Source organism: Ovis canadensis, chromosome 11 (genome assembly GCF_042477335.2).
Source record: "Ovis canadensis isolate MfBH-ARS-UI-01 breed Bighorn chromosome 11, ARS-UI_OviCan_v2, whole genome shotgun sequence".
Classification (NCBI taxonomy): domain Eukaryota; kingdom Metazoa; phylum Chordata; class Mammalia; order Artiodactyla; family Bovidae; genus Ovis; species Ovis canadensis.
The window spans coordinates 41,751,188-41,775,316 of NC_091255.1; the positions used below are offsets into that span (position 1 = coordinate 41,751,188).

The 24,129-nt window shown below is 42.8% G+C and overlaps 3 protein-coding genes across 24 annotated transcripts in view; 2 read left to right on the forward strand and 1 right to left on the reverse strand.

The window, feature by feature from the left end:
* Nucleotides 1–822, forward strand: part of CENPV (centromere protein V) — a 40,021-nt gene extending 39,199 nt beyond the window's left edge. For all 3 annotated transcript variants that reach the window (XR_011259857.1, XR_011259852.1, XR_011259849.1), the window contains one exon: nt 187–822. The gene's annotated coding sequence lies outside the window, so the exon portion shown is untranslated. The remainder of the gene's footprint in view (nt 1–186) is intronic.
* Nucleotides 1–15,792, reverse strand: part of PIGL (phosphatidylinositol glycan anchor biosynthesis class L) — a 52,790-nt gene extending 36,998 nt beyond the window's left edge. For 2 of the 3 annotated variants that reach the window (XM_069603439.1, XM_069603441.1), the window contains exons 1-2: nt 14,578–15,643; nt 5,269–5,368 (exon numbers count right to left, since the gene is read on the reverse strand). In XM_069603439.1, the coding sequence (XP_069459540.1) occupies nt 5,269–5,368; nt 14,578–14,815 (338 nt within the window). In that variant the 5' untranslated portion in view covers nt 14,816–15,643. Of the gene's footprint in view, nt 1–5,268; nt 5,369–14,577 lie in introns of all 3 variants that reach the window. The other variant, XM_069603440.1, reaches the window with a different exon arrangement.
* Nucleotides 14,582–24,129, forward strand: part of NCOR1 (nuclear receptor corepressor 1) — a 114,467-nt gene continuing 104,919 nt past the window's right edge. For 5 of the 18 annotated variants that reach the window (XM_069603419.1, XM_069603423.1, XM_069603428.1 and 2 more), the window contains exon 1: nt 15,398–15,886. The gene's annotated coding sequence lies outside the window, so the exon portion shown is untranslated. The other 13 variants (XM_069603416.1, XM_069603420.1, XM_069603426.1 and 10 more) reach the window with 8 other exon arrangements.

A 24,129-nucleotide genomic window follows, 5' to 3' on the forward strand; every position in this document is an offset into this window, starting at 1 on the left:
CTTACCAAAATGTATACAGAATTGTTTCTAATTTAGCCTTCACTTGTATGGATAGAAGCTGAGTACAGAGGGAAGAATTTTTATTAGTCACGTAGAAGTAGTCTTTAAAAATATATAATCATTTTATTGCACTTCAAGACAGGACTGAGTGACTTCACTTTCACTTTTCACTTTCATGCACTGGAGAAGGAAATGGCAACCCACACCAGTGTTCTTGCCTGGAGAATCCTAGAGGCAGGGGAGCCTAGTGGGCTGATGTCTATGGGGTCGCACAGAGTCGGACACGACGGAAGTGACTTAGCAGCAGCAGCATTGTGCTTCGAAGATACTTCATTTTAAATGAACTGAAGGGCTGTGGACCTATGACAGCAAGTCTACTACTGGCGCCATCTTTCCAACAACATTTGCTTATTTTGTATCTGTGTGACATTTCAGTAATTCTTGCAATATTTCAAACTTTTTCATTATTATTATCATATTAGTTATGGTGATATGTGATCCCTGATCTTTGATGTTATTGTTACAACTGGCTGAAGGTGCAGATGATATCTACTTTTCAATTAAGTAGAATGTTATGTTATGTATGTTATTTTTTTTTAGATATAATGCTATTGCATACTTAACAGACTACGGTATAGTGTTGACGTTACTTTTATACGCACTGGGAAACCAAACATTTCCTATTGACTTGCTTTAATGCGGCGGACTGGGCCTGAACTTGCAGTATCTCTGAAGTCTGTTTGTCTTTTAAAAAGTAATACAGGCTTCCTTAAAAAAAAAACAAAACAGAAGCGAAATAAAATTGTATAGAATTCTGTGAAATTAAGAAGTGCTAGTGTTCTTGCCTGGAAAATCACATGGACGGAGAAGCCTGGTAGGCTGCAGTCCATGGGGTCGCTAAGACGGCTAAGCTACTTCACTTTCACTTTTCACTTTCATGCATTGGAGAAGGAAATGGCAACCCACCCCAGTGTTCTTGCCTGGAGAATCCCAGGGATGAGGGAGCCTGGTGGGCTGCTGTCTATGGGGTGGCACGGAGTCGGAAAGGACTGAAGCGACTTAGCAGCAGCAGCAGTGTTCTTCTTCCCTGGCCCAACTAAAGAGCAGTGGCTACTGACAAGTCTGGTGTGTGTTCTTTTAGAATATACATACAGAAATGTGTGTTTACTTTTTGTTTTGAAATGTAAATGAAACAATTCTATGGACTCCAGCACAAAAGCAACAAAAGAATACTCAGTCTGTAGGCTGCATTTCCCAGTCACATTCAGTTCCCAAGTGTCCGGGAGAGAGTCTCTAAGCCCTCTTCTAGGCCTGAACCTCAGCACGTGCACAACCACCATTTGTGCAAACACAGCAGTGGTGCCTATCAGGCCAACACCCATTATTCAGTTACTGGACCTTGAACTGTTCTTTTTCTTCATCCTCTAGCATGGTGCCTTGCCCATTCCAGGAGCTTTAATCTGTATCTGTTAATAACATTCATTTAAACATCACATGGTCCTTTAAATTAGCAGAACCTACAAGTATTAAGGAACTGGGTAAGGTTACCAAGAGTATCCACTTAGTTGTCTAATGACTCAGATGCCTTCTCTTGAAAATGGAACTGTTTTCTCTCTTTAAGGTGTTGGCTAAGGGGTTTACTTAGGTGAGCTCCTCTGGCTAAATGCCTCCTTGGAATCAAGCCATGAAGTTCAGAGCAATGGAAGAAAGCACTGACAGTACACAACCTCAGATGTTTTCTTAAGCATGTTGGTCATTCGCTTACCCTAACAAAGTGGTGACCTACTTTCCTGCAGAAAGTCAGGAATCAATTCCGTCTTCCTTTCTATTTCCGAATCCTAGCACTGACTGTCATTTATTAAACGTCTGACCTCAGAGGAGTCTCTTAAGCTTCAGTTTCTTTGTGTGAAACTAAAAAAAGGATCATAAAAAAATCTGTCTTTGTACAGTCAGTTGAAGAATTGAACGAGGTGACCTTTGTGCGACTGTGAGTCAGGCTTGGAGGAGTCAGGGCGCAGTGACCAGATGGCCTTGGCTGCAAGGCTTGCTCTGCTAGGGTCAGCTGGATGACCCCGGGCAGATGACTCAACCTCTCACTAGTCCTCTGTTTCTCATCTATAACCTGGGGAAATAATTGGATTATTTTCAAGATCATGTGTTTAGCGAGGTCCTTGGCACTGATAGTGAATTGAATGTTACCATGATTATTCTGAATGTGGGCCTTTTGTGAAACTTTCCCTTCTCTTCGTCCCCTTCATCCTTCCCTTTGACTCCTCTAAATAACCCAGAGCAAGATTCCAGAGCTCTGCATTGCTCGGTTAGGAAACTAGAGGCTGAAAAGACTGAAAACTGCATGCTGCCAGTTCTCCACAAATCCAAGGGTTGAAGCCTTATTCCCCAATATGACTGTATTTGGAAATGAGGTCTTTAGGAGGTCATTAAGGTTAAGTGAGGGGCTTCCTAGATGGTGATAGTGGTAAAGAACCCGCATGCCAGTGCAGGAGACATAAGAGACTTGTGTTCAATCCCTGGCTTGGGAAGATCCTCTGGAGGAGGGCATGGCAATCCACTCCAGTATTCTTGCTTGGAGAATCCCCATGGACAGAGGAGCCTGGTGGGCTATGTTATGGTCCATAGGGTCGCAGAGTCAGACACAACTGAAGTGACCTTAGCACGGACGTGTACAAGGTTAAATGAGGTCATAATGTTGAGCCCTAAACCTATAGGGGAGAAGGAAATGGCAACCCACTCCAGTACTCTTGCTTGGAAAATCCCATGGACGGAGGAGCCTGGTAGGCTACAGTCCATGGGGTCACTAAGAGTCGGACATAACAGAGCAACTTTACTTTCACTTTTCACTTTCATGCATTGGAGAAGGAAATGGCAATCCACTCCAGTGTTCTTGCCTGGAGAATCCCAAGGATAGAGGAGCCAGGTGGTCTGCTGTCTATGGGGTCGCACAGGGTCAGACACAACTGAAGCGACTTAGTAGCAGCAGCAGCAACCCTATAGGACTGGTGGCCTTGTAAGAAAACGAAGAAACTCCCCTCTCCCCACTGCTTGTGAGCAGATAGGGAGAAGATGGCCATCTGCATGCCAAGAAGGAAACCCTCTCCAGAAATCAACCCTGCTGCAGCTTGATTTTATACTTTCAACCTCCAGAATTGTGAGAGAAAAATACATTTCTGTTGTTTAAACTGCCCAGACTCTGGTATTTTGCCATGGTGGCCTGAGCAGACTAAGACACCTGGCTTCTTTGAATCTTCAAACTAGCTGTGGAATCATTTATTTTTAAAACATTTAAGACTTCTCTTATGAGTAGCATCTTACAAGTAGGGGATGTTGCTGAAGCTGCATGATCTTTTGGATATATAAAAAGTATAATAAATTAAGTCAGATTCTTAATTTCTTATCAAAAGGACATATGTGCCAACAAGAAAAGGCTCAATGGCCAAAGAGGAGATGATTGCAGTATCAAAGAGCATAATGAGTTAAACTGAAAAACTGAACACGTAAGTTCCTGCCTGCTGCTGCTGCTGCTGCTGCTAAGTCGCTTCAGTCGTGTCCGACTCTGTGCGACCCCATAGACGGCAGCCCACCAGGCTCCCCAGTCCCTGGGATTCTCCAGGCAAGAACACTGGAGTGGGTTGCCATTTCCTTCTCCAATGCATGAAAGTGGAAAGTAAAGTCACTCAGTCGTGTCTGACTCTTAGTGACCCCATGGACTGCAGCCTACCAGGCTCCTCCATCCTTGGGATTTTCCAGGCAAGAGTACTGGAGTGGGGTGCCATTGCCTTCTGCAAAGTTCCTGCCTGCCCCATCCGACAAACCAATAAATAATTGGTTACTGCTGCAGGTACATAGGGGATCAACTCCTATTCTGAAAATGGCAACAAAAGGGAAAGAAGCATTTTAGCCTGTCTTTTGGAGTCAAACTATATATATCAGGGTAACTAAACAGCCCCAGTTGATAAAGTTCTGCTTTATAGAAGAATTATAGCTGGTATATTTGGAACTCAGGAGATATTCAGAGACTCACCATTTTGCAATCTCTACTTAATTAATGATTACTAATCATGAAAGCACTACATGAAAGGTTGATGTGGGTCTTTACAATGAAAAGGATTGGCCGTTACCACGTAAACGCACCAGCTGATTGTAGGATCACTGAAAGTAAGACAGTACACGTCTCCTAAAATGATTCTGCTCCCTGAAAGTTAGTGCCCATTTCCAGTTTGCAAACAAACAGAGGATAAAACCACCACTGAGGCAATATCACGCGGAAGCAGACAGACAAGTCTCTCTACATGACGACTGCTTCAGTTTTTTCAACAATCAATCACATTGGGAGGGGGAAGGGATATGAAGCATATCAACCAGCTATAGTGTGTACACTTTGTTTATACCCTGATTTGAACAAACCTACTGTGAAATAACACTTTTGAGCTACTCAGAGCAGCTCAAAATGGACTGGGTGTTTGACAAACCAATGAATTGCCATTACTATCAATTTTGTTTGATGGGTTGCTAATGATGTTGTGGCTGCATGAAAAAAGTCTATCTTCTTAAGAGATCTATCCTTAAGTACATATGGTAGAATAACCTGATGGCTGGGTTTTCTTTAAAATACTTCATACATGGGAGGAAAAAATTGGGAGACTGGGACTGACATATACACACTGTTATATAAAAATACATAAGGCCCTACTGTTTAGCACAGGGCATTCTGCTCAGTACTCTGTAATGGCCTATATAGGAAAAGAATCTGAAAAAACAGTGGATATGTGTATATATATAACAGATTCATTTTGCCATGCAGCAGAAGCTAACTACAACATTGTAAATCAACTATACTCCAATAAAAAGAAAAAACACAGCTCAGTTTTAACTGCAAAATAACCCCTAAAACTTCACACACACACGATATATTATATGGGGATAGATGCACGCATAGCAAAGGCTTGGTAACTACCGGCCTTAGGCAACAGGCTCATGAGGGCTCATAATACTGTTCTCTACACTTCTGACATATTTTATATTATTTTTTAAAGATTAAAAAAGTAGCTATCTTAAGACAAAATCTGAACAGAAGTTGAAAAAATTCATTTGTGTTACACTGCCACTTGAAAACAAATGTGAAACTATATTCGGGCAGCTTCTCAAATAAGAATGTTCTTACCCACCCACATGAGTTTTTTTGTGTCTTTTGAGTGTATCACGGTGTATTTATTGCCACTGAATTTCCACATTGTTAAAAGATAAATTTACCTGTTTTCAATAATCATTACGTTGGAGGGGGGAATCCCCAGAACATCACAGCTCTGCAAGAGTTCCTTCTTACGGATCTCCCCTTGATTGTAGTAATTTCCTGAGGATAACAAATACATGGTCGTCGATTTCTTTATCAGTGGAGATCTGCTGTCCACTCATTCTCATCTTGTTCCCTAAAGGATTTAAACTATCTGAAAATGTTGTGGCTGTGATAAAAAGCTGGAGAAACACACACTAGGGTTACTGTCAGACACACCTGTGAAGCACAAGCTTTATAATCACCATTGAATTCCTCTCCATCTCGGTCTACTCATGTCTGTCTGTCTGCCGGTCTGTGTTTCAGCCGCATGCTACAGGCTTTGGTACTGGCTCTGCAGTTAGCAGATTTAGGACTGACTCTTCTGTAACCACTCAGAACAAGTAGGGTATCCAGACACACTATTCTTTTGGGCCTCTCTATTATTTAATCTTATTTTTTAAATTGAAGTATAACTGATTTACAGTGTTGTGCTGTACAGCAAAGTGACTCAGTTATACACATATAATAGACATTCTCTTTTTTATATTCTTCTCCAACACGGTTTATCACAGGATACTGAATACAGTTCCCTCTGCTATACAGTAGGACCTCGCTGTTTATCCATCCTGCATGTAATAGTTTACCTCGAGTAAATCCCCAAACTCCTAGTCCTTCCACTCCCCAACTCCCTCCTCCTTGGCAACCACAAGTCTGTTCTCTATGTCTGTATGTTTCTGTTACAGATAGATTCATTTGTGCCATATTTCAGATTCCTCATATAAGTAATTTCATGTGGTATTTGTCTTTCTTTGATTTACTTCATTTAGTATGATAATCTCTAGGTCCAGCCATGATGCTGTAACTGGCATTTTTCATTCTTTCCTATGGGTAACTTCCATTGTATGTATTTCCCACATTGTCTTTATCCAGTCCTCTGTGGGCCATTCAGGTTGTTGCCACGTCCTGGCTATTGTGAATAATGCTGCTATGACCATAGGTGTGCATGTTCAGTTCAGTTGCTCAGGTGTGTCTGACTTTGCGACCCCATGGACTGCAAACCCAGGCTTCCCTGTCCATCACCAACTCCTGGAGCTTACTCAAACTCATGTCTATCGAGTCAGTGATGCCATCCAACCGTCTCATCCTCTGTCATCCCCTTCTCTTCCTGCCTTCAATCTTTCCTAGCATGTATCTTTTTGAATTAGTGTTGTCTGGGTATATGTCATTTGGGCCCCTTTAAATTGATAGTCTTCAAATATCTGTTAAACACTTAAAAAGGCTGCCAGTCCTGAGTATTTTAGGAAAATATCCTCCTTTGGAATTAGGTAACCAGCTATTCCAGCATGCCTCTGGGGATCTGGACCACATCAGCACCCTAAATAGCTCATGAATTCTTTATTTTCCCGACACATACACTATACTTCCCAGTAACAGTTCTGGTAAGTAACTGCTCTGTATCGTTACAAATAACTTACAGTGACATTTTGGTACCACTACATGCTAGTAAAGTAATGCTCAAAATTCTCCAAGCCAGGCTTCAGCAATACTTGAACTGTGAACTCCCTGATGTTCAAGCTGGTTTTAGAAAAGGCAGAGGAACCAGAGATCAAATTGCCAACATCCGCTGGATCATGGAAAAAGCAAGAGAGTTCCAGAAAAACATCTATTTCTGCTTTATTGACTATGCCAAAGCCTTTGACTGTGTGGATCACAACAAACTGTGGAAAATTCTGAAAGAGATGGGAATACCAGACCGCCTGACCTGCCTCTTGAGAAACCTATATGCAGGTCAGGAAGCAACAGTTAGAACTGGACATGGAACAACAGACTGGTTCCAAATAGGAAAAGGAGTCCGTCAAGGCTATATATTGTCACCCTGCTTATTTAACTTATATGCAGAGTACATCATGAGGAACGCTGGACTGGAAGAAACACAAGCTAGAATCAAGATTGCCGGGAGAAATATCAATAATCTCAGATATGCAGATGACACCACCCTTATGGCAGAAAGTGAAGAGGAGCTAAAAAGCCTCTTGATGAAAGTGAAAGAGGAGAGTGAAAAAGTTGGCTTAAAGCTCAACATTCAGAAAACGAAGATCACGGCATCTGGTCCCATCACTTCATGGGAAATAGATGGGGAAACAGTGTCAGACTTTATTTTTTTGGGCTCCAAAATCACTGCAGATGGTGACTGCAGCCATGAAATTAACAGACGCTTACTCCTTGGAAGAAAAGTTATGACCAACCTAGATAGTATATTCAAAAGCAGAGACATTACTTTGCCGACTAAGGTCTGTCTAGTCAAGGCTGTTTTTCCTGTGGTCATGTATGGATGTGAGAGTTGGAATGTGAAGAAGGCGGAGTGCCGAAGAATTGATGCTTTTGAACTGTGGTGTTGGAGAAGACTCTTGAGAGTCCCTTGCACTGCAAGGAGATCCAACCAGTCCATTCTGAAGGAGATCAACCCTGGGATTTCTTTGGAAGGAATGATGCTAAAGCTGAAACTCCAGTACTTTGGACACCTCATGCGGAAGAGTTGACTCATTGGAAAAGACTCTGATGCTGGGAGGGATTGGGGGCAGAAGGAGAAGGGGACGACTGAGGATGAGATGGCTGGATGGCATCACGGACTCGATGGACATGAGTCTGAGTGAACTCCGGGAGTTGGTGATGGACAGGGAGGCCTGGCGTGCTGCGATTCATGGGGTCGCAAAGAGTCGGACACGACTGAGCGACTGAACTGAACTGAAATTGCATTTTGGGCTTTCCTGGTGGCTCAGTGGTAAAGAACACACCTGCCAGTGTAGGAAATGCAGGTTCAATTCCTGAGTCTGGAAGACACCCTGGAGAAGGGAATACCCACTCCAGTATTCTTGTCTGTGGAATCCCATGAACCAAGGAGTCTGGTGGGATACAGTCCATGGGATCACAGACTCAGACTCCACTGAGTGGCTAAGTACTTGTGTGCAGTTGTCTGGCTGCTGCACCCCTTAATCCAACTCTCCAGCAGATAATTGAGTATATGCTTTGTGCTAGTTAACTTTCCTGAGCCATTGGTTTCTCCAGCTGTGAAGTGGAGACGATGGCCTTCTCCGGAGCCTTTTCTGAAGATTATGTGATAATACGCATCCACCTGGTTTGGTTCTCAGAGTTAATCTCCCTTTTACTTGACGTTTTATCTTAACGTTCCCCCTTTTCCTCTCCTTTCCCTCTGAATTACGATCTACCATTATCATCCAGCTCAAATGCCAATCCCTCTGGGAAGCCTTCTGCTATTTTCTTTTTTTAACTGGAGGATAATTGCTTTACAATATTGCATTGGTTTCTGCCATACATCAATGTGAATCAGCCACAGGTATGCCTTCTGCTGTTTTTCCCTGGCAAGTAATCGTTTCCAGTGTTCTGTTCAGAAGGATGAGCTCTCCTCTGGGATCTGATGATTAAGTCCTAAATGTCTTTGACCTTAAAAGCCTCGGTCTCAGTGAGTGAAGAGCGGCTCTCCTTCCCGTCCCAGAAAACTCAGAAACTCCCAAGTGAAACCTTTCCATTGCTGCAGGGGTTCCTCTAGGGCGAGTTTTGAACTCTTTGAACCCAGATAGGAGATAGTCACTATGTTGTATCTGACAGAAGGACTAACCCCCAAAAGACTCCAGACAACAATTTCATTTTGCATTGTACTCATCAAATTTTTGAGTCAGATAGAAATTGTCAGTTTTGTGACAGTCATCATATTTTAGGTTCCCCTCTTCTATTTTGTCTCAAGGTTACTAATCTTTGGTACTAAGAGCCTAACTTACACTAGTGATGCAGTTCCTGATGTCTGACGCCGAACACATTAGACTCTGATTATTGGTCATCAGAAACTGCTTGGAGAGCTGGTTTTATTGCTTTGTGTTTGAACTGAGGAACATAGAAGGGGTTAGGGAGCTGAAGTCAGAGAGCATTTGAGGCGTTTTCACTAGGTCTGGTAAACACGTAGGCACTTTGGTGGAGTAAGTGGCTGTGACCCTCCAGAACAGTGCACCCTGTCAGTAGACAGTAGGGTGTCACAAGTCATATCCAGGTTCAAGGAGAGAAACAGGCTCCACTTCCTGATTCGGAGAACCAGTCTTTCCCTCCAAACTGTCCTCCATATGCCACTGGAATGAACTTTCTAAAATACAGAACTGTCTCTGCTAATTCTCCACCAAATGTACTTTATAACACCATACTATCTACTGTGGCTTTCTCCCATTTGTATATGAATAGGTATCTCAGTGGTTGGGCTTCCCAGATGACGCTAGTGGTAAAGGATCCCCCTGCCTATGAGGGAGACACAAGAGACATTGTTGGGAAGATCCCCTGGAGGAGGAGGACATGGCAACCCACTCCAGTATTCTTGCGTGAACTGCATGGAAAGAGGAGCCTGGGGGGGCTACAGTCCTTGGGGCCTCAAGAAGTCAGATGCAACTTGAGCACAAAAACACACAAACCTCAGTGGTTACATAAACTGGAGAAATGCTGGACTAAACTAAATTAAATAGGATTTTTTATAGCAAGACTTCACCAAGATGTGGACGGTCTAACAAGGACTATACAGCTTTAAAGCAGGGGGTTGGGGATAGCATATCTGATTAAGTTCCCTAAACTTGTTGGGGCATGTTATTAACTTTTTTAAATAGCAGCTCGATGAACTGGTATTTCTTGGAACATACACTGGGAATCAATAAGTTACTCCTTAACTGTCACAGCAACAAGATGTGTGAGGCAGATTGGATGTAATGCCTGAGAACTGGAAAGACCCACAGGGTTCTGGTTCCTCCATATCCTAGCTCTTAACTTTGGTTAAGTTACTTTTTTGTGATTTAGATTCCATAGTTAAAGAAAAGGTGTGTGGGGGGGAACAAATTATATACATGTGTAACATTTTGTGTATTTAATGCTTATCATAGGATTGCTGAAAGGATTATATGAGCCACTAATAAGATACAATTTTTCCCCTGCTTCTCTCTACCCCTCAGAACTGGAGATGTAGTTAGAATGAAGCATTCAAATGAGTCCCAGACTTACTTATGTTTTTACTATTTCTCTGAATGACTGCCCTGAATGACTTGCCCTATTTCCTGTGAACCTAAGTCCTATTTTAAAAGACCAGCTCAAAAGAAAAGCTTTGCAAAGTTTCCTTAATCTGACTCTGTGAACAGAAAATTCATGCTTTTCCCCATTTTGGGTCCACAGTATTTTCTCTGTCATGCAGTTACAGCTTTCATTATGTTGTATAACAAGTTATTAACTTCCTGCTTTTCAAGTTAGAATAAATCAGGAAGGTGGCTAATGTTTAATCCATACATTTTTTCAATGAGTTGGGGATTTTAAAAGTAATTTTAAAAATTACAAAGAAAGTTAGATTCAGAGGAAACAATGAAAGACAACAATACAGATACTAATATATCAGTATGTGTCAAGAGTCTGGTAGGTCTTATATTTTTGAAAAATTTTTGATTTCTGGCCTCAACCTACTGGAAAACAAGAAGAAATTTAGTAAAGAATCCCCTATACCTATAATACTTTGTAAATAAAATTCAACCATCTCAAAATAAATTTTGCTTAATTTGATTTCCATAGTTGATAAAAACATAAAATTAAAAGCAAAAAAAAAAGACCATTACTTGCATCTATTTGCAATTAATATCTTTAATAGAACAAACTGAGAAAAGTGCTTAGATTGAAATTCTCATTATATATGAAAAATGGTTTAATCTTACTGCCAATAAAAATTTTTTTTGAGGGGAAAAAAATGTTAACCAAAGCAAGAAGTATACATAAAGAGGTTATTTGTAATAGAGGTAAACTGCCGGGGCGGGGGGGGAGGGGGACTTCTAAATATACGTACAATGATAAGGAACCAGAGATCAAATTGCCAACATCCATTGGATCATTGAAAAAGCAAGAGTTCCAGAAAAACATCTACTTCTGCTTTATTGACTATGCCAAAGCCTTTGACTGTGTGGATCACAACAAACTGGAAAATTCTTAAAGAGATGCGAATACCAGACCACCTGACCTGCCTCCTGAGGAACCGGTATGCCTGTCAAGAAGCAACAGTTAGAACTGGACATAGAACAACAGACTCGTTCCAAATCGGCAAAGGAGCACATCAAGGCTGTATATTGTCACCCTGCTTATTTAACTTATATGCAGAGTACATCATGTGAAATGCCAGGCTGGATGAAGCACAAGCTGGGGTCAAGATTGTCAGGAGAAATGTCGATAACCTCAGATATGCCTATGATACCACCCTTATGGCAGAAAGCGAAGAACTAAAAAGCCTCTTGATGAAAGAGGAGAGTGAAAAAATTGGCTTAAAGCTCAACATTCAGAAAAATAAGATCATGGCACCCATCACTTCATGGCAAATAGATGAGAAACACTGGAAACAGTTGACAGACTTTATCTTCCTGGGCTCCAAAATCACTGCAGATGGTGACTGCAGCCATGAAATTAGAAGACGCTTGCTCCTTGGAAGAAAAGCTATGACCAACCTAGACAGTATATTAAAAAGCAGAGACGTTACTTTGCCAACAAAGGTCTGTCTAGTCAAAGCTATGGTGTTTCCAGTAGTCATGTATGGATGTGAGAGTTGGACCATAAAGAAAGCTGAGCACTGAAGAATTGATGCTTTTGAACTGTGGTGTTAGTGTTGGAGAAAACTCCCTTGGACTGCAAAGAGATCAAACCAGTCAATCCTAAAGAAAATCAGTCCTGAATATTCATTGGAAGGACTGATGCTGAAGCTGAAACTCCAATACTTTGACCACCTGATGTGAAGAACCGACTCACTAGAAAAGACCCTGATAAAGGCAGGAGAAAGGGGATGAGATGGTTGGATGGCATCACTGACTCGATGGATGTGAGTTTGAGTAAGCTCCAGGAGTTGGTGATGGACAGGGAAGCCTGGTGTGCTGCAGTCCATGGGGTCGCAAAGAGTTGGACACAACTGAGTGACTAAACTGAATTGAAGGGATGACTAACTAAAAGGCTTCCCTGGTGGCTCAATGCTGGAGACTCAGGCTTTATCCCTGGGTTGGGAAGATCCCCTGGAGAAGGAAATGGCAACCCACTCCAGTATTCTTGCTTGGGAAATCCCATGGACTGAGGAGCCTGGCAGGATACAGTCCATGGGGTTGCAAAAGAGTTGGTCATGACTTAGCGACTAAACAACAACAAACTAAATTAAGGTTTATCCCTATGAAACCATTTAAAAGGCTATATACCTAGTTCTAATTAATATGGATAAATGTTTAAATTACAAGTTTCAGAAGGATGTGTTCATTACCTAACTCATTTTCAGTTTTATTCCCAGGGCAGAGTATACATCCTAGCAGACCAACTTTTTTAATGAAAAAAAAAATTTTTTTTTGAATCAAGACTTTTTTAAGAGAAGTTTAAGGCTCACAGCAAACTTGAGGGTAAGATACAGAGAGTTCCCATAGACTCCCTGCCCCACCCATCCACAGCCTCCTCGTTATCAGCATCTCCCACTGGATGGTACATTTGTTACAACTGGTGAACCTCCACTGACACCATCATCACCCGAAGTCCACACTTTCCATTAGGTTCACTCCTGGTCTTGTACAGTCTGTGGGTTTGGAGAAAAGTATGACAACCCACTCCAGTATTCTTGCCTGGAAGATCCCATGGACTGAGGAGCCTGTCAGGCCACAGTCCCTTGGGTTGCAAAGAGTCAGACATGACTTAGTGAATGAGCATGCATATAATGACATGTAGCCATCATTGTAGTATCAGAGTATTTTCACTGCCCTAAGAATCCTCTGTGCTCTGTCTATACATCCTTTCTCCCATCTGAGCCCGATCCCCACTTTTTACTGTCTCCATAGTTTTGCCTTTTTTTGGTTGTCAGGTAGGTGGAGTCATACAGTACAAAGCCTTTTCAGATTGGCATCTTTCATTTAGTAATACGCATGTAAGATTCCTTCATGACTTGACAGCTCATGTCTTTTTAGCTCTAATATTCCACTGTCTGAATGGACCACAGTTTTATCCACACACCCACTGAAGGACATTTTGTTGCTTTCATGTTTTGGCAATTACAAGTAAAGCTGCCTTAAACATCTGGGTGTAGGTTTTTGGGTGAACATGTTTTCACTTTCTTTGGATAAATATCAAGGAGGGTTATTGCTGATAAGTGTATGTTTAGGATTGTAAGATATTACCAAACTAACTTCCTTACAAAGTGACTGCACCATTTTGTGTTTCCATCAACAGTAAATGAGAATTCCTTTGCTCCACATCCTCACCAGCATTTAGTGATCTTAGTGTTCTGGATTTTGGCCATTTATTATTATTTAATTTTTTGGCTGTGCTGTTTGGCATGTGGGACCTGAGCTCCTTGACCAGAGATGGAACCAGCACCCCCTACATTGGCAGCCTGTAGTCTTAACCATTGGACTTCCAGGGAAGTTCCCTGCCTATTTTAATAGTGATTAGTACACAAAAGTTTTTAATAAATATTTAAGAAATTAATGACAAAGTAATATTCTGTGACAAATCGTATAAAACATGCTTATTGAGAAAAATCTGTATAGAAAAAGAACTGGTATGAAACACAACGAAATGAGAAAAGAGCTCATTGCCCATGTTACAACCAGCTTTATTGAGGTATGGTTTTTACATACCATCCATTTCACCCACTGTATGTGTAGACTTAGTTATTTCATTTATACAGCTGTGCAATTATCACCATAATCCAGCATAATGGTCAATTTCTGTTTTCTCATCCCACCTTTTCTGTACGGTAAAGGAGGATTTATTCTTTGAAAGGTCCCTTCAGTGAAAGCTGGGTGGAGTGGAACGCTAAAACGACCTGTAAGATTACTTTCTAGTCTAATGGGCTCTCCCCTCGGTTTGACATGTACATGTTTCTAGCACAGAATGAAGAGTTGAGCAGTCATGACACGGCCTAGATTCTGTTTGGTCGTTATTCTTGGCCCTCTTGTGAATGAAAAGGTTCCACAGAATACTGATTACAGCCACAGTTCCCAGCACAGATGTAGGTATTTATCGGAAGCAAATGCTCCCCAATCGCGGTAGCGGGGAGCCTGGCTCACACGCGGCCCAAGTGCCCCCACCCCGGGAAGCCGACCCGGGCTGGGATCACGGATTCTCGCCCCAGGGAAGGGTCCTTCAGTGTATTCATTCGCCTGGCGCCTACGACAGAAACCTCTTCGGTAAGAAGCTGACTGAAACAGGCCGCCCCGAGTCCCCGCGCCCCGCCTACAGCCTCCTACCTGCAGAGAAGCAGAGCAGGAACAACTGGTGCCGCAGGCGGGCCAAGCCTAGAATAGTGGGAGCAAAGAACATGGCTTCATCGTCGGGGTGCGCCGTCACCAGAAGTGTCCGGCTTCCGCCTCCGGGCAGGCCAGCCTGCTCCGGCCTCGTCACTCGCTGCCAGGAGCCCCAAACCCAGAGGACGCCCCATACCAGGACAGCCGCCGCCAGACACAGAAGCGGCGCCGCCGCTTCCATGCCCCAGGAGGAGAAACTGCGCCTGCGCAGACCGGGAGGCTGCCGCCGGGCCGATTCCGGCGGGAAAACCGAGCTCGCGGAAACCCGGTTCCGAGTGTAAGTCCGTCCCGCCGGCCTTTCCAACGGCCGGAGGCTTTAAGCGTCGGGCTGTGTGCTCGGACACGGACGCCTCCCAGGCTCTCTTCACGGGCTCTTGCTACTTTACGCGGCCTTTATGAGCTCTCGTGCCCGTTCGGCTTTAGGGCTGAGCGACCCCCTTGCCGTCCACACAGTACTTAAGGGGAAGCGTCTGAAAAGAACCCCCAACCTCTTGAGTGCGAATTCTCTTCACGTCACCTTTTTAATCACTCCTTTCTTAAAACCCGGGCTTTCTCGTAACTATCCGGGTGGACACCGACTGTGTTTCTCCTCCCTAATTGTGGGGTGTGGAGTGGCGGCTTTTCTAAAGGAACAGTATGCGGTGGCGAGGCCCGTCCGGTCAGTTCCTTGGGAGCGTGAGGCCGAGAGCGTACTTGGCGGGCGCGGGGGCCCAGGATCCTCGGAGGGAGGGCTGGCATCACGGGCGGGTCGGCCGCGCGCGGTGTTCCAGGGAGGCCCGCTGTGAACGTAGCCCGAGCCCGGGAAGCACCGGGCTGGTGGCCGCGCGACCCCGGCAGCCCGGGCTCGAAGGTCCGCGTCTTTCCCTCTCTCACGCCCGCGGGGAGGCCCGGGCGCGATGGCTCCGCGCTGGGGCCGCCGCCGTCGCCGGACCGAGGCGGGATGCCAGGGGGTCGGACACTGGCAACCCGGGAAGCTCGGCCAGCGGAGGGAGTCGGCCTGCCAGCCTCCGGAAGGAGGAGGAGCCGGCGCCGGAGCCGCCTCAGCCGCGGCCGCCGGGCCGGGGGGGAGGAGAGGGGTTGAGTCAAGATGGCGGCCGAGGTGGCGAAGCAGCAGCGGTGGCGACGGCGGCGGCGGCTGGAGTGAGCGCCCGGCTCGCCGCGCCGACCAGGGCCCGGGCAGGGCCGCGCGCGGGGCTGCGTCCTGCCCCTCAGGCCCAGGGCCACGCCGGCCGCCGCGCTCCGCCCGCTCCCGGTGAGTAGGCCTGGCGCCCGCAGCCCGGCCTCCGGGCCGCCGCTCGCCCAGGGCCGCCGAGGGCTTTGGGGGCGCCCGCCGCCGGGGCGCCTTCCCGGCCGGCGACAGGCGTCACGGGACCGGCGTCTCGGGACCCGCCCAGCCACGGGCTTCTTGCCCTCAGCGGTTGGGAGCGGGGCCGGGCGAGTGGGGGAGGCTGCTGGAGTTTGGAGGAAGAATGGGCCGGGGCGCCCGGGGTGTCCTGCGGGGAGGGGGCTGCAGGGCCCGAGGCGGCGCGGGCCGGGGCGGCGGGTGGGGCCGGCGCAGGTGGCGGCCTGCGCTCCCTCCGGGGCGGAGTTGGTGGCCGCCCGCGAGTGTGCAAGGGGTCAGGGCGGGTGACAGCCGTAGACAAGTGCGTGAAGAGCAAACTAGTTCACCTTTGCGACCAAGCCGCTTGGGGTGTAATGGCGAAGGGAGGACGGGGGAGACGGCGAAGATGGGAACCCGGTACCTTCTGGCTTTTATCGTGGCTGTTTAACGTAGATTCTCTTTTGGGGGGAAGAGAGATTAGAGAAACTATCATTGAGAAGTCAGTCTTAGTGGCGAGGGGACAGAATTCTTCAAATTAACCGGATTAGGGGTATAGTCGTATATTAAAGGTGTGAGTGGGCATAAGTGGTATTTAGTAAAAGTATTTGCTCAGAAAGTGTCAGTTTTTTTTCACCGACGTTGCGGGCTCCAGTCCCGCTTCTACAGAGTTAACCTTGGTGTGGCGGTGTGGGTAATTCTAATCTTTGGGATTAGTATTTTCACCTGCATCAGATTTGCTTCCCTAATTAGATCCTAATTGTATTGAAATTTACATTCCTTGCGTGCACCCTGGTGAGGCAGTGATGGGAGGCAGAACGTTGCGTAAAGAGCAACAGGCCAAGGATTTTAAAGTGCCTGCAAATCATTCATTCGTTCAGCGTGTCTTGATCAATAGCTGCTGCTGATGCGTCGCACGTGAGTCTCCCTTGGATAGTTGAAGAGTTGATGGCATTATTTAATATTTAATAGTTTTTGAAAATGTGATGTATCCTTAAAGATAATTATTGGCAGAACCAATGTGCCTGGTCTCAGGAGCAGACCAATTTTAGAATATTATTTAGACATAGGTAAAAATTACGGAAGAAATCTTATTTATTTCACAAGTTGTTGCAGAAAGAAGTTTTCATTTGCTCATTCTGTTAAATTCCAGTGGAAGTTATTTATTTTAATATTTATAGTACACAGTTGCTTTGCTGTGCTTTAAGCACACCTGTTAATGGAAATCAAGGTTAACACATGTATATGAATAATATGCACATACATAAGGATATGATTACTTGCAATACGAAAATACTCTTTCCTTTTACAAAAGGCTTGCAATATGTTGAACTCCTCCCTCAGAGAAAATATAATACAAAGAGTCCTGATTGGTCTTTAGCCATGTGTCATTTTGGAATAGGATCAACCTTTCTCTGCTTCAGTTTCCTCATCTATGCTAGTAGGAAAATATCCGCTCTCCTAGGTTGCTATTGTGAGCCTAGGAGAGTTATTAGTTGTGACATTGCTTTACACAGATCAAAAGGTTATATTTCTGTGTGAGAGTAACAGCTTCCTCTTCATTTTTGAAATGCTTTATCTGCACATCTCTCACAGCATTTATTCTTTCTGCCTTGCATTTAGGTACCTACTTGTCTTATCTCCTCTTCAGGACAGGAGAAGCCCTTCTCTGACTTTAAGGCACTGCCAGAGGGTATTGACACAGCAAATGTTGAGTGGATGAACATTGTATTCTAATTAGAAAATTGTGTTCACAGTTACGGCTTACAACTTGTGGAGTATACCTGCTGATCTGCTGTCACAGATCTCTGTAGCTGTGATTCTCTTCATGACTTCTGAGGAATAAATATTTTTAGCTGGGTGTCTTGCTGGACTTAATCATCATATAGTAAAACGTAAGAATTTGACCTGCCCATCTGTTTTTTTGAAAAAGCGTAGAATGCTAAAAATTAACTCTTTGTTTGAATTTAATTGAGTAAAATTTGTTCCAAGGCTCAGTACAGATTAGTCAAGTTTTTCTAAGCTTTTTTTCCTTCTAAATTTTGTGGATTGGAGTTTGTTTTGCCATTTCTATCTTTGGGAGAAAGTAGAGGCTTTTAAATAAGCCAGGGATTGATGTAGGTTAATGTCAGGCTATTTCTTACTCAGTTTTTTGTATGTTTGTTACTCAGTTTTAATTGTATTTTGTAATCTGTCTTAATTGAAATTTCAAATTCTTAACTCATGTTTGAGGATGATAGGATCTCGAATTCTTAGTTATTTCCATGTGTTCATTTACTTCAGGGATTGGGTTTTACTGTAACACAGTACAAAGAAGTAGTAAAGGTTGGTCAGAATTTATTATGTATGGACTTATCTTGTGGTGTGTAGTTCATTCACTTGTTCAGCTGGTGTGGAGTGCCTCATGTTTAGGGCATGTTACTAAGTGCTATAAAAGTATAAAGTTGACGGGATCAGTTATGTGCACAAAGAACTCAGTCTATAGAATGTCTGATACTTTGTCCTTTTCAGGTTTCAGGATGCAAAAGTACATTCAGCGAGAAGGTTAAGGAAACATTGTTTTTCTCTCAGAACTTCCTTAGGAGTATTGAAAAGCTACCAGAGCTTCTGTCATGTAGCAATAACTGTATGTAGAGCATCTGTTTTTTATTTTGGTATTCTTGTGGTGGTGGTTTTCCTTGAATATTTTTACTCTTCTACCATTTTTTCTATCCCAGAAGCTTGTGTGGTCAAAATATTACTTGGATATTACTTGGATTGTTTTCAGATACAACATACTTTTTTAGGGGGAAGGGGATTTCCTCTTTGCATATGAAATTATTGGCCAGCAGCAGAATCCAGTCCTCGGCCCTCCAGAGTAGCTCCTCCTGTCACACTGTATCATCAGGGGATGATTCATTGTGACAGTCGACACAACTGAAAACAAAAATTAGGGGGTGGGCTGAAGAATGAGCGGTCAGTCCCTCAGCTGAGATATTAAATTTGAGTTCAGTAATATACCTCCTGAACTGTACATTTCTGCAGTGAAAAGATAGTTTGAAAAAAATTGGTGTTGATCTATATCAGTAATATGATCACTGGGAATTACTAGTTTCATTTTTAATCTGTTATGATGAATATCTTCTTAAAAATGCCTTTAAGGGTATCTGGACCTACTGACATTTCATGGAATTTAAGTGTTACAGTGATGGAAATTTTATTATGCCGCTGGTTTAGAGACGCAATTTGATAGGTTAGGTTATTTATCAGTTATTGCTTGCTTCACTTTCAAACTGCTACTTTTTTTTAAGTATGAGAAGCTTCAGTTGTTATTATGAAAGCGTAGAGAAATAGTGTGAACATGAACTGTCTTTTTAATGTCATGTTGAAAAGCTTCATATATAATGTTAGTTTTCTATAGGTACTCATGCCATAAAATTTATTTTAAAAGAAAAGGTGTCGTTTTCTTTTTAAACTAATGTCCTTACATGAATACTGAAGCATGATATGTGTGCGTGTTTTAAATTCCATTTGGGCTGTTAAATAACATGCCTATTTTGAGTTGCATTAAGAAGGGTTGTTTTTTCCCATTCTATGCTTTTTCCAGAATGCTGTTTCCCTACCTTACACTTCCAAACTACCACATATATATATTGCTGATTTTTTGATAGGTTTTTATCACATACCACTTCATCCAGGAAGTCTCCTTGCTCCTCCGTCTTGTCTGAAGATGACTCTTTTTGGTCTGAAAATTTTTAATACCTTTTTTTATACCTCTGTTATAACATCATAGTTACTTATATACATGTCTATTTAATCCCTAGTAGAGTATACCATAAGCCCCTGGTGGACATGTCTATGTCTCACTTATTTTTTGATTCTTCTTCTGCCCCTGCTCCCAGAATAACTCTCTGTTCTTGGGAAAGGTGTAGTATCTGCTGAATGCATAAGAAGGAGCCTAGAGTTACTTGGTGCAGCTGTAGAAGCTCGTGGATATACCCATGTCGGAACTTGATGATGCATAGTTTTTGGAAATTAATAAACAGGTAGAAACTCACTGGTGTCAGGTAAAACGTGTTATCAGTGAATTATTATTAAAGTATTTCTTAAAAAAAATATTTCTCTTGGATTCTTGGGAGAAAGAGAAAGTAAGTGGGGAATTAGTTCATCTCAGATTATTTGTATTTCCAGATAATATTAGAACAAAAATGTTAACTTAAATATGCAGAGGATTTTTGAGTTGTTTTGGTGCTAGGGAAAAAATGTGAAGTAGGAATGGTGGGTTTACAGGATTACTATAAAATCCCTTTGGAGGGATCTCTTTGAAAGTATACTGCTTGATTAATTTTATGTCAAAAATTAAATTTTTGAGTATATTAGTCAAGATAGAAGGAAGGGAAGAGTTAAGATTTCTCAGTTATACATAAATAAACCGAAATTAAACCAGAATAAATTGAGGTTACATTTTTCTAGGAAAATTTGACTTGTTAGGAGGGTCACCTTTATGGTTATAGATGCCCCTCCCTCCCACTTTAACTGATAAGCTATTGTCACATTTTTGTTGGCATGCACGGGTAGAGTCAGTAGTCTGTTTTTGGCAGTTCATTTCCCTTGGCAGTAGCATATGGATTTGTATAATTTTGAAATTTTTGTTTTAAGTAGTAATCATCATGACTTTGAACTTTTGTCCAAAGACATTTAATTTTGTATTACTTTTGATTAAGTTCTTTTAATTCAGCTTCGAATAGCAATGACTTTTATGTATTTGAAATGAAACCAAAGCTTGTGCTTTCTAGGAGTTACAGCCTAAAATACACACAGTATAAATATGCCAGAAGTAGGGAGTGTGTAGTCCATTAATGGTGTGTGTCTATGTGTGTGAATGGGGTGGGGCATAAACTGAGCTGGAGGGGAGGGGTGGAAGAAGTTACACTCTATTTACACAGAACCATTTTAATGAGTGACGGAGGATATGTTGTTTTGAAGTCTTTTCTGTTTATTATAAGCAATACATTATCTTTACAGAAGTTCAACATGGAAGTTTTAAGATGTGAAGAAAATGAAAGCATCACTTCCTAGATGTAATTTGCCAAGTGCTGTGTATTCTTTCAGGTTTTTTCCCCATGTGTATGTAATGTTCTGTATTATGAGACCTTAATATGCTCTTCTGCTGTTCCTAGTTGATGTTTTTGAGCTACTTTTGTCATTTATAGCTACATAGTATTCCACTTATGAAAGAAGACAGGTGGGTTTCCCTTGTGGTTGAGATGGTAAAGAATCTTCCTGCAGTGTGGGAGACCCAGGTACAGTGTCTGGGTCCAGAAGATCTGGAGAAGGGAATGGCATTCCACTCCAGTATTCTTGCCAAGGGAATTCCACTGACAGAGGAGCCTGGCAGGCTACACTCTGTGGGGTCACAAGGAGTCAGACATGACTGAGTGACTAACACTTTCACTTTGTTTGATCAGTTTATGGCCACTTCTGTTTTGTCTGAAAAACAAAGCTGTAGTGAATTATTTGAGTGTGTATTTGTGCAAATAAGCTTTGTAGTATAAATTTGTAAAGGGAGTTGCAGTTAGATGAACAGTGTAGCTCTGGATGGGTGTTGTCCCAATATATGGCATGCCCTAGACTTCCCTGGTGGCTTAGATGGTAAAGCGTCTGCCTACAATGTGGGAGACCTGGGTTGGGAAGATCTCCTGGAGAAGGAAATGGTAACTCACTCCAGTATTCTTGCCTGGAAAATCCCATGGACGGAGAAGCCTGGTAGGCTACAGTCCACGGGGTGGCAAAGAGTCGGACACGACTGAGCGACTTCACTTTCACTTTCAGACTCTGACCAGCACTGAAAATTACTCTTGAAAATATTTTGTCAGTTTAAGAAGTGGGGAAAAAAGTGATTCTAATTAGCCTTTTATGAATCACTGTTGTTGTTGAACATTTTTTAAATAGAGGGAGTTGTATTTCTTTTAGAAATTATCTGCCTTTATTCTTGATTATTTTTTGATTGGATTATTGGTGTTTTTCGGTTCTTTACATATTAGGGTGTTTACATTTTTCATATTTGTGCACACCCCCTATCCCCCAGCCAAACTTCTGTAGTATTCTGTAGTCAGGTATAGCCAGCTGCAGTATTATGTAGTAAGTATTATTATCTGTAGTATTCTCTAGTATTGTTAACTATAGTATTTTGTCATCAGGTATAGCCCGCTACAGTATTGTGTAGTAAGTATTATTATCTGTAGTATTCAGTAGTAGTATCTGTAGTATTCTGTAGTCAGGTATAACCAGCTGGGATTGTGCTGGTTCTGTGACCTTGGACACATTACTTAACCTCTGTAAGCCTTAATTTCCTTGTTTGTAGAATGAAATGGAGATAATGTAAATGATATTTAGCATAGAGACTGGACAAGGCAAGTGTCTTCCTTACTGGGCTGTATAGGACTTCTGGGTTTCATGCTCTACTTAGACCTTCCTCACTCTAAGATGTAAAATATTCATCCATCTATTAAACTGAAGAAGCAAAGTGAGGAGTATTAAGTCTAGTGTGCCACTGCTTGTTTTAAAGAGGAAAACTAATGGATACACATTTGCTTTTATATCATTGAATGTTTATGAAAGAAAACCCAGGACACTGGTGTTGTTGATTGTTGTAGGAAGCAGAGCTAAGTGACAGAGGCATGTGAATGAGAGGAAGACTTGACTGGATACCTTTCTGCATTTTTAAAACAAAGAAGTCCTCAGATTTTAATTTTGAAAGGTTTCTTTTTCTCTTCACTTTTCTTTTCCTTTTTTTTTTTTAGAAAACTTTGAATTTTTGGGCTCCATCTGGAATTTTTTCTAGTATAGGAAATGAGGTAGACATATATTTTGGGGGGGATAGGAGGTGTGTATGTTTTTTCCCTGAAATAACCAGTTGTGTCGGCACCATTTGGTGAATAATCCAGCCTTTGCCCCAGTTACTAGATTTGTGCCTTTTATCATTTGCTAAATATACTTAGAACTTTTTCTTGGTCTCTTGTTTTATGTTATGATATTGTTTAAATTACTGTTTTATAGTTTTAATACTGATAGGGTTAGTCATCTGTTCATTGCTCTCTTTTTTTTTTTCAGACTTTGACAATTCTGGTCTGTGTATTCTTCTGGATGAACTTCAGAATCATTCTGTGAAGTTGAAAAAGAAATCTTGCTAGGTTTTTATGAATCGTGATTGGCAGTATTGAGTTATGGGCTAATTTTAGGAAAATTGACACCTTGTGTACTTCCTGTTATAGGAGTTATAGGAATAACTCTTATCCTGTTATTCAAATGACTTATGTTCTTCAGTAGATTTTCAAATTTTCCTTCAAATAAGTTTGCACATTTCTTATTTCTTTTGTCCAACAAATGTAGTAAGGAATCAAGCAGAGAGTTTATATTCTAGTGGGGGAAGTAGCACAAATGAATGCATTTCACATTATGATTAGCCTATAAAGGAACACAAGGGTAACTGGAGGGTGGCTGGGATAGGGCTTTCTGAGAAGAGGGCATTTGAAACTGAGACCTAAGTTTGAGGAGTCCTAGGCCCCACGGCGGGCCAGGAAGAGCATTCCAGGCCGACAGTACAGAAGGACAAAGGGCTGAGGCAAGACGGGGCCTGGCACCTGTGAGAGGCTGGAGGGAAGCTCGAGTTGCGGTCTCCTGAGCAGTCAGGGAGGAAGAGGCCAGTCATCGGGGGCTCCTGGGCCACTGTGAGGAGTTCCGGTTCTGTCTGTAGTGAATCGCAGCCCACAAGGAGTCTTGAGCAGGAGAGTGACATGTTCTGATTGATGGTTTAAAAGACATTTAGCTTTTTTTTTTTTTTTTTTTACATTTGGCTTTTGAGTGGAGAAGTGTGGTTAGGAGTTTCTGCAGCTGGAGATGAGACTAGGGGGAGTGGGGCTGGAGAAGCTTGGGAGGCTGTGGGTGGGGGCATGAAAGAAGGGTTAGGGCTTGCTGTTGGAGTGGGTGTGTTGAGAGCTAAGAAAGAACTGTTAGGTGGGGAGCCATGTGGGAGAAGAAGAGATGGCCGCTACCTTCACAGGTCTCTGGTTTTGTTTATTTTTTGTTCGCATTTTTTTGGCATAGAATTCAGTACATTTACGGAGAAGGCAATGGCAACCCACTGCAGCACTCTTGCCTGGAAAATCCCATGGACGGAGGAACCTGGTAGGCTGAAG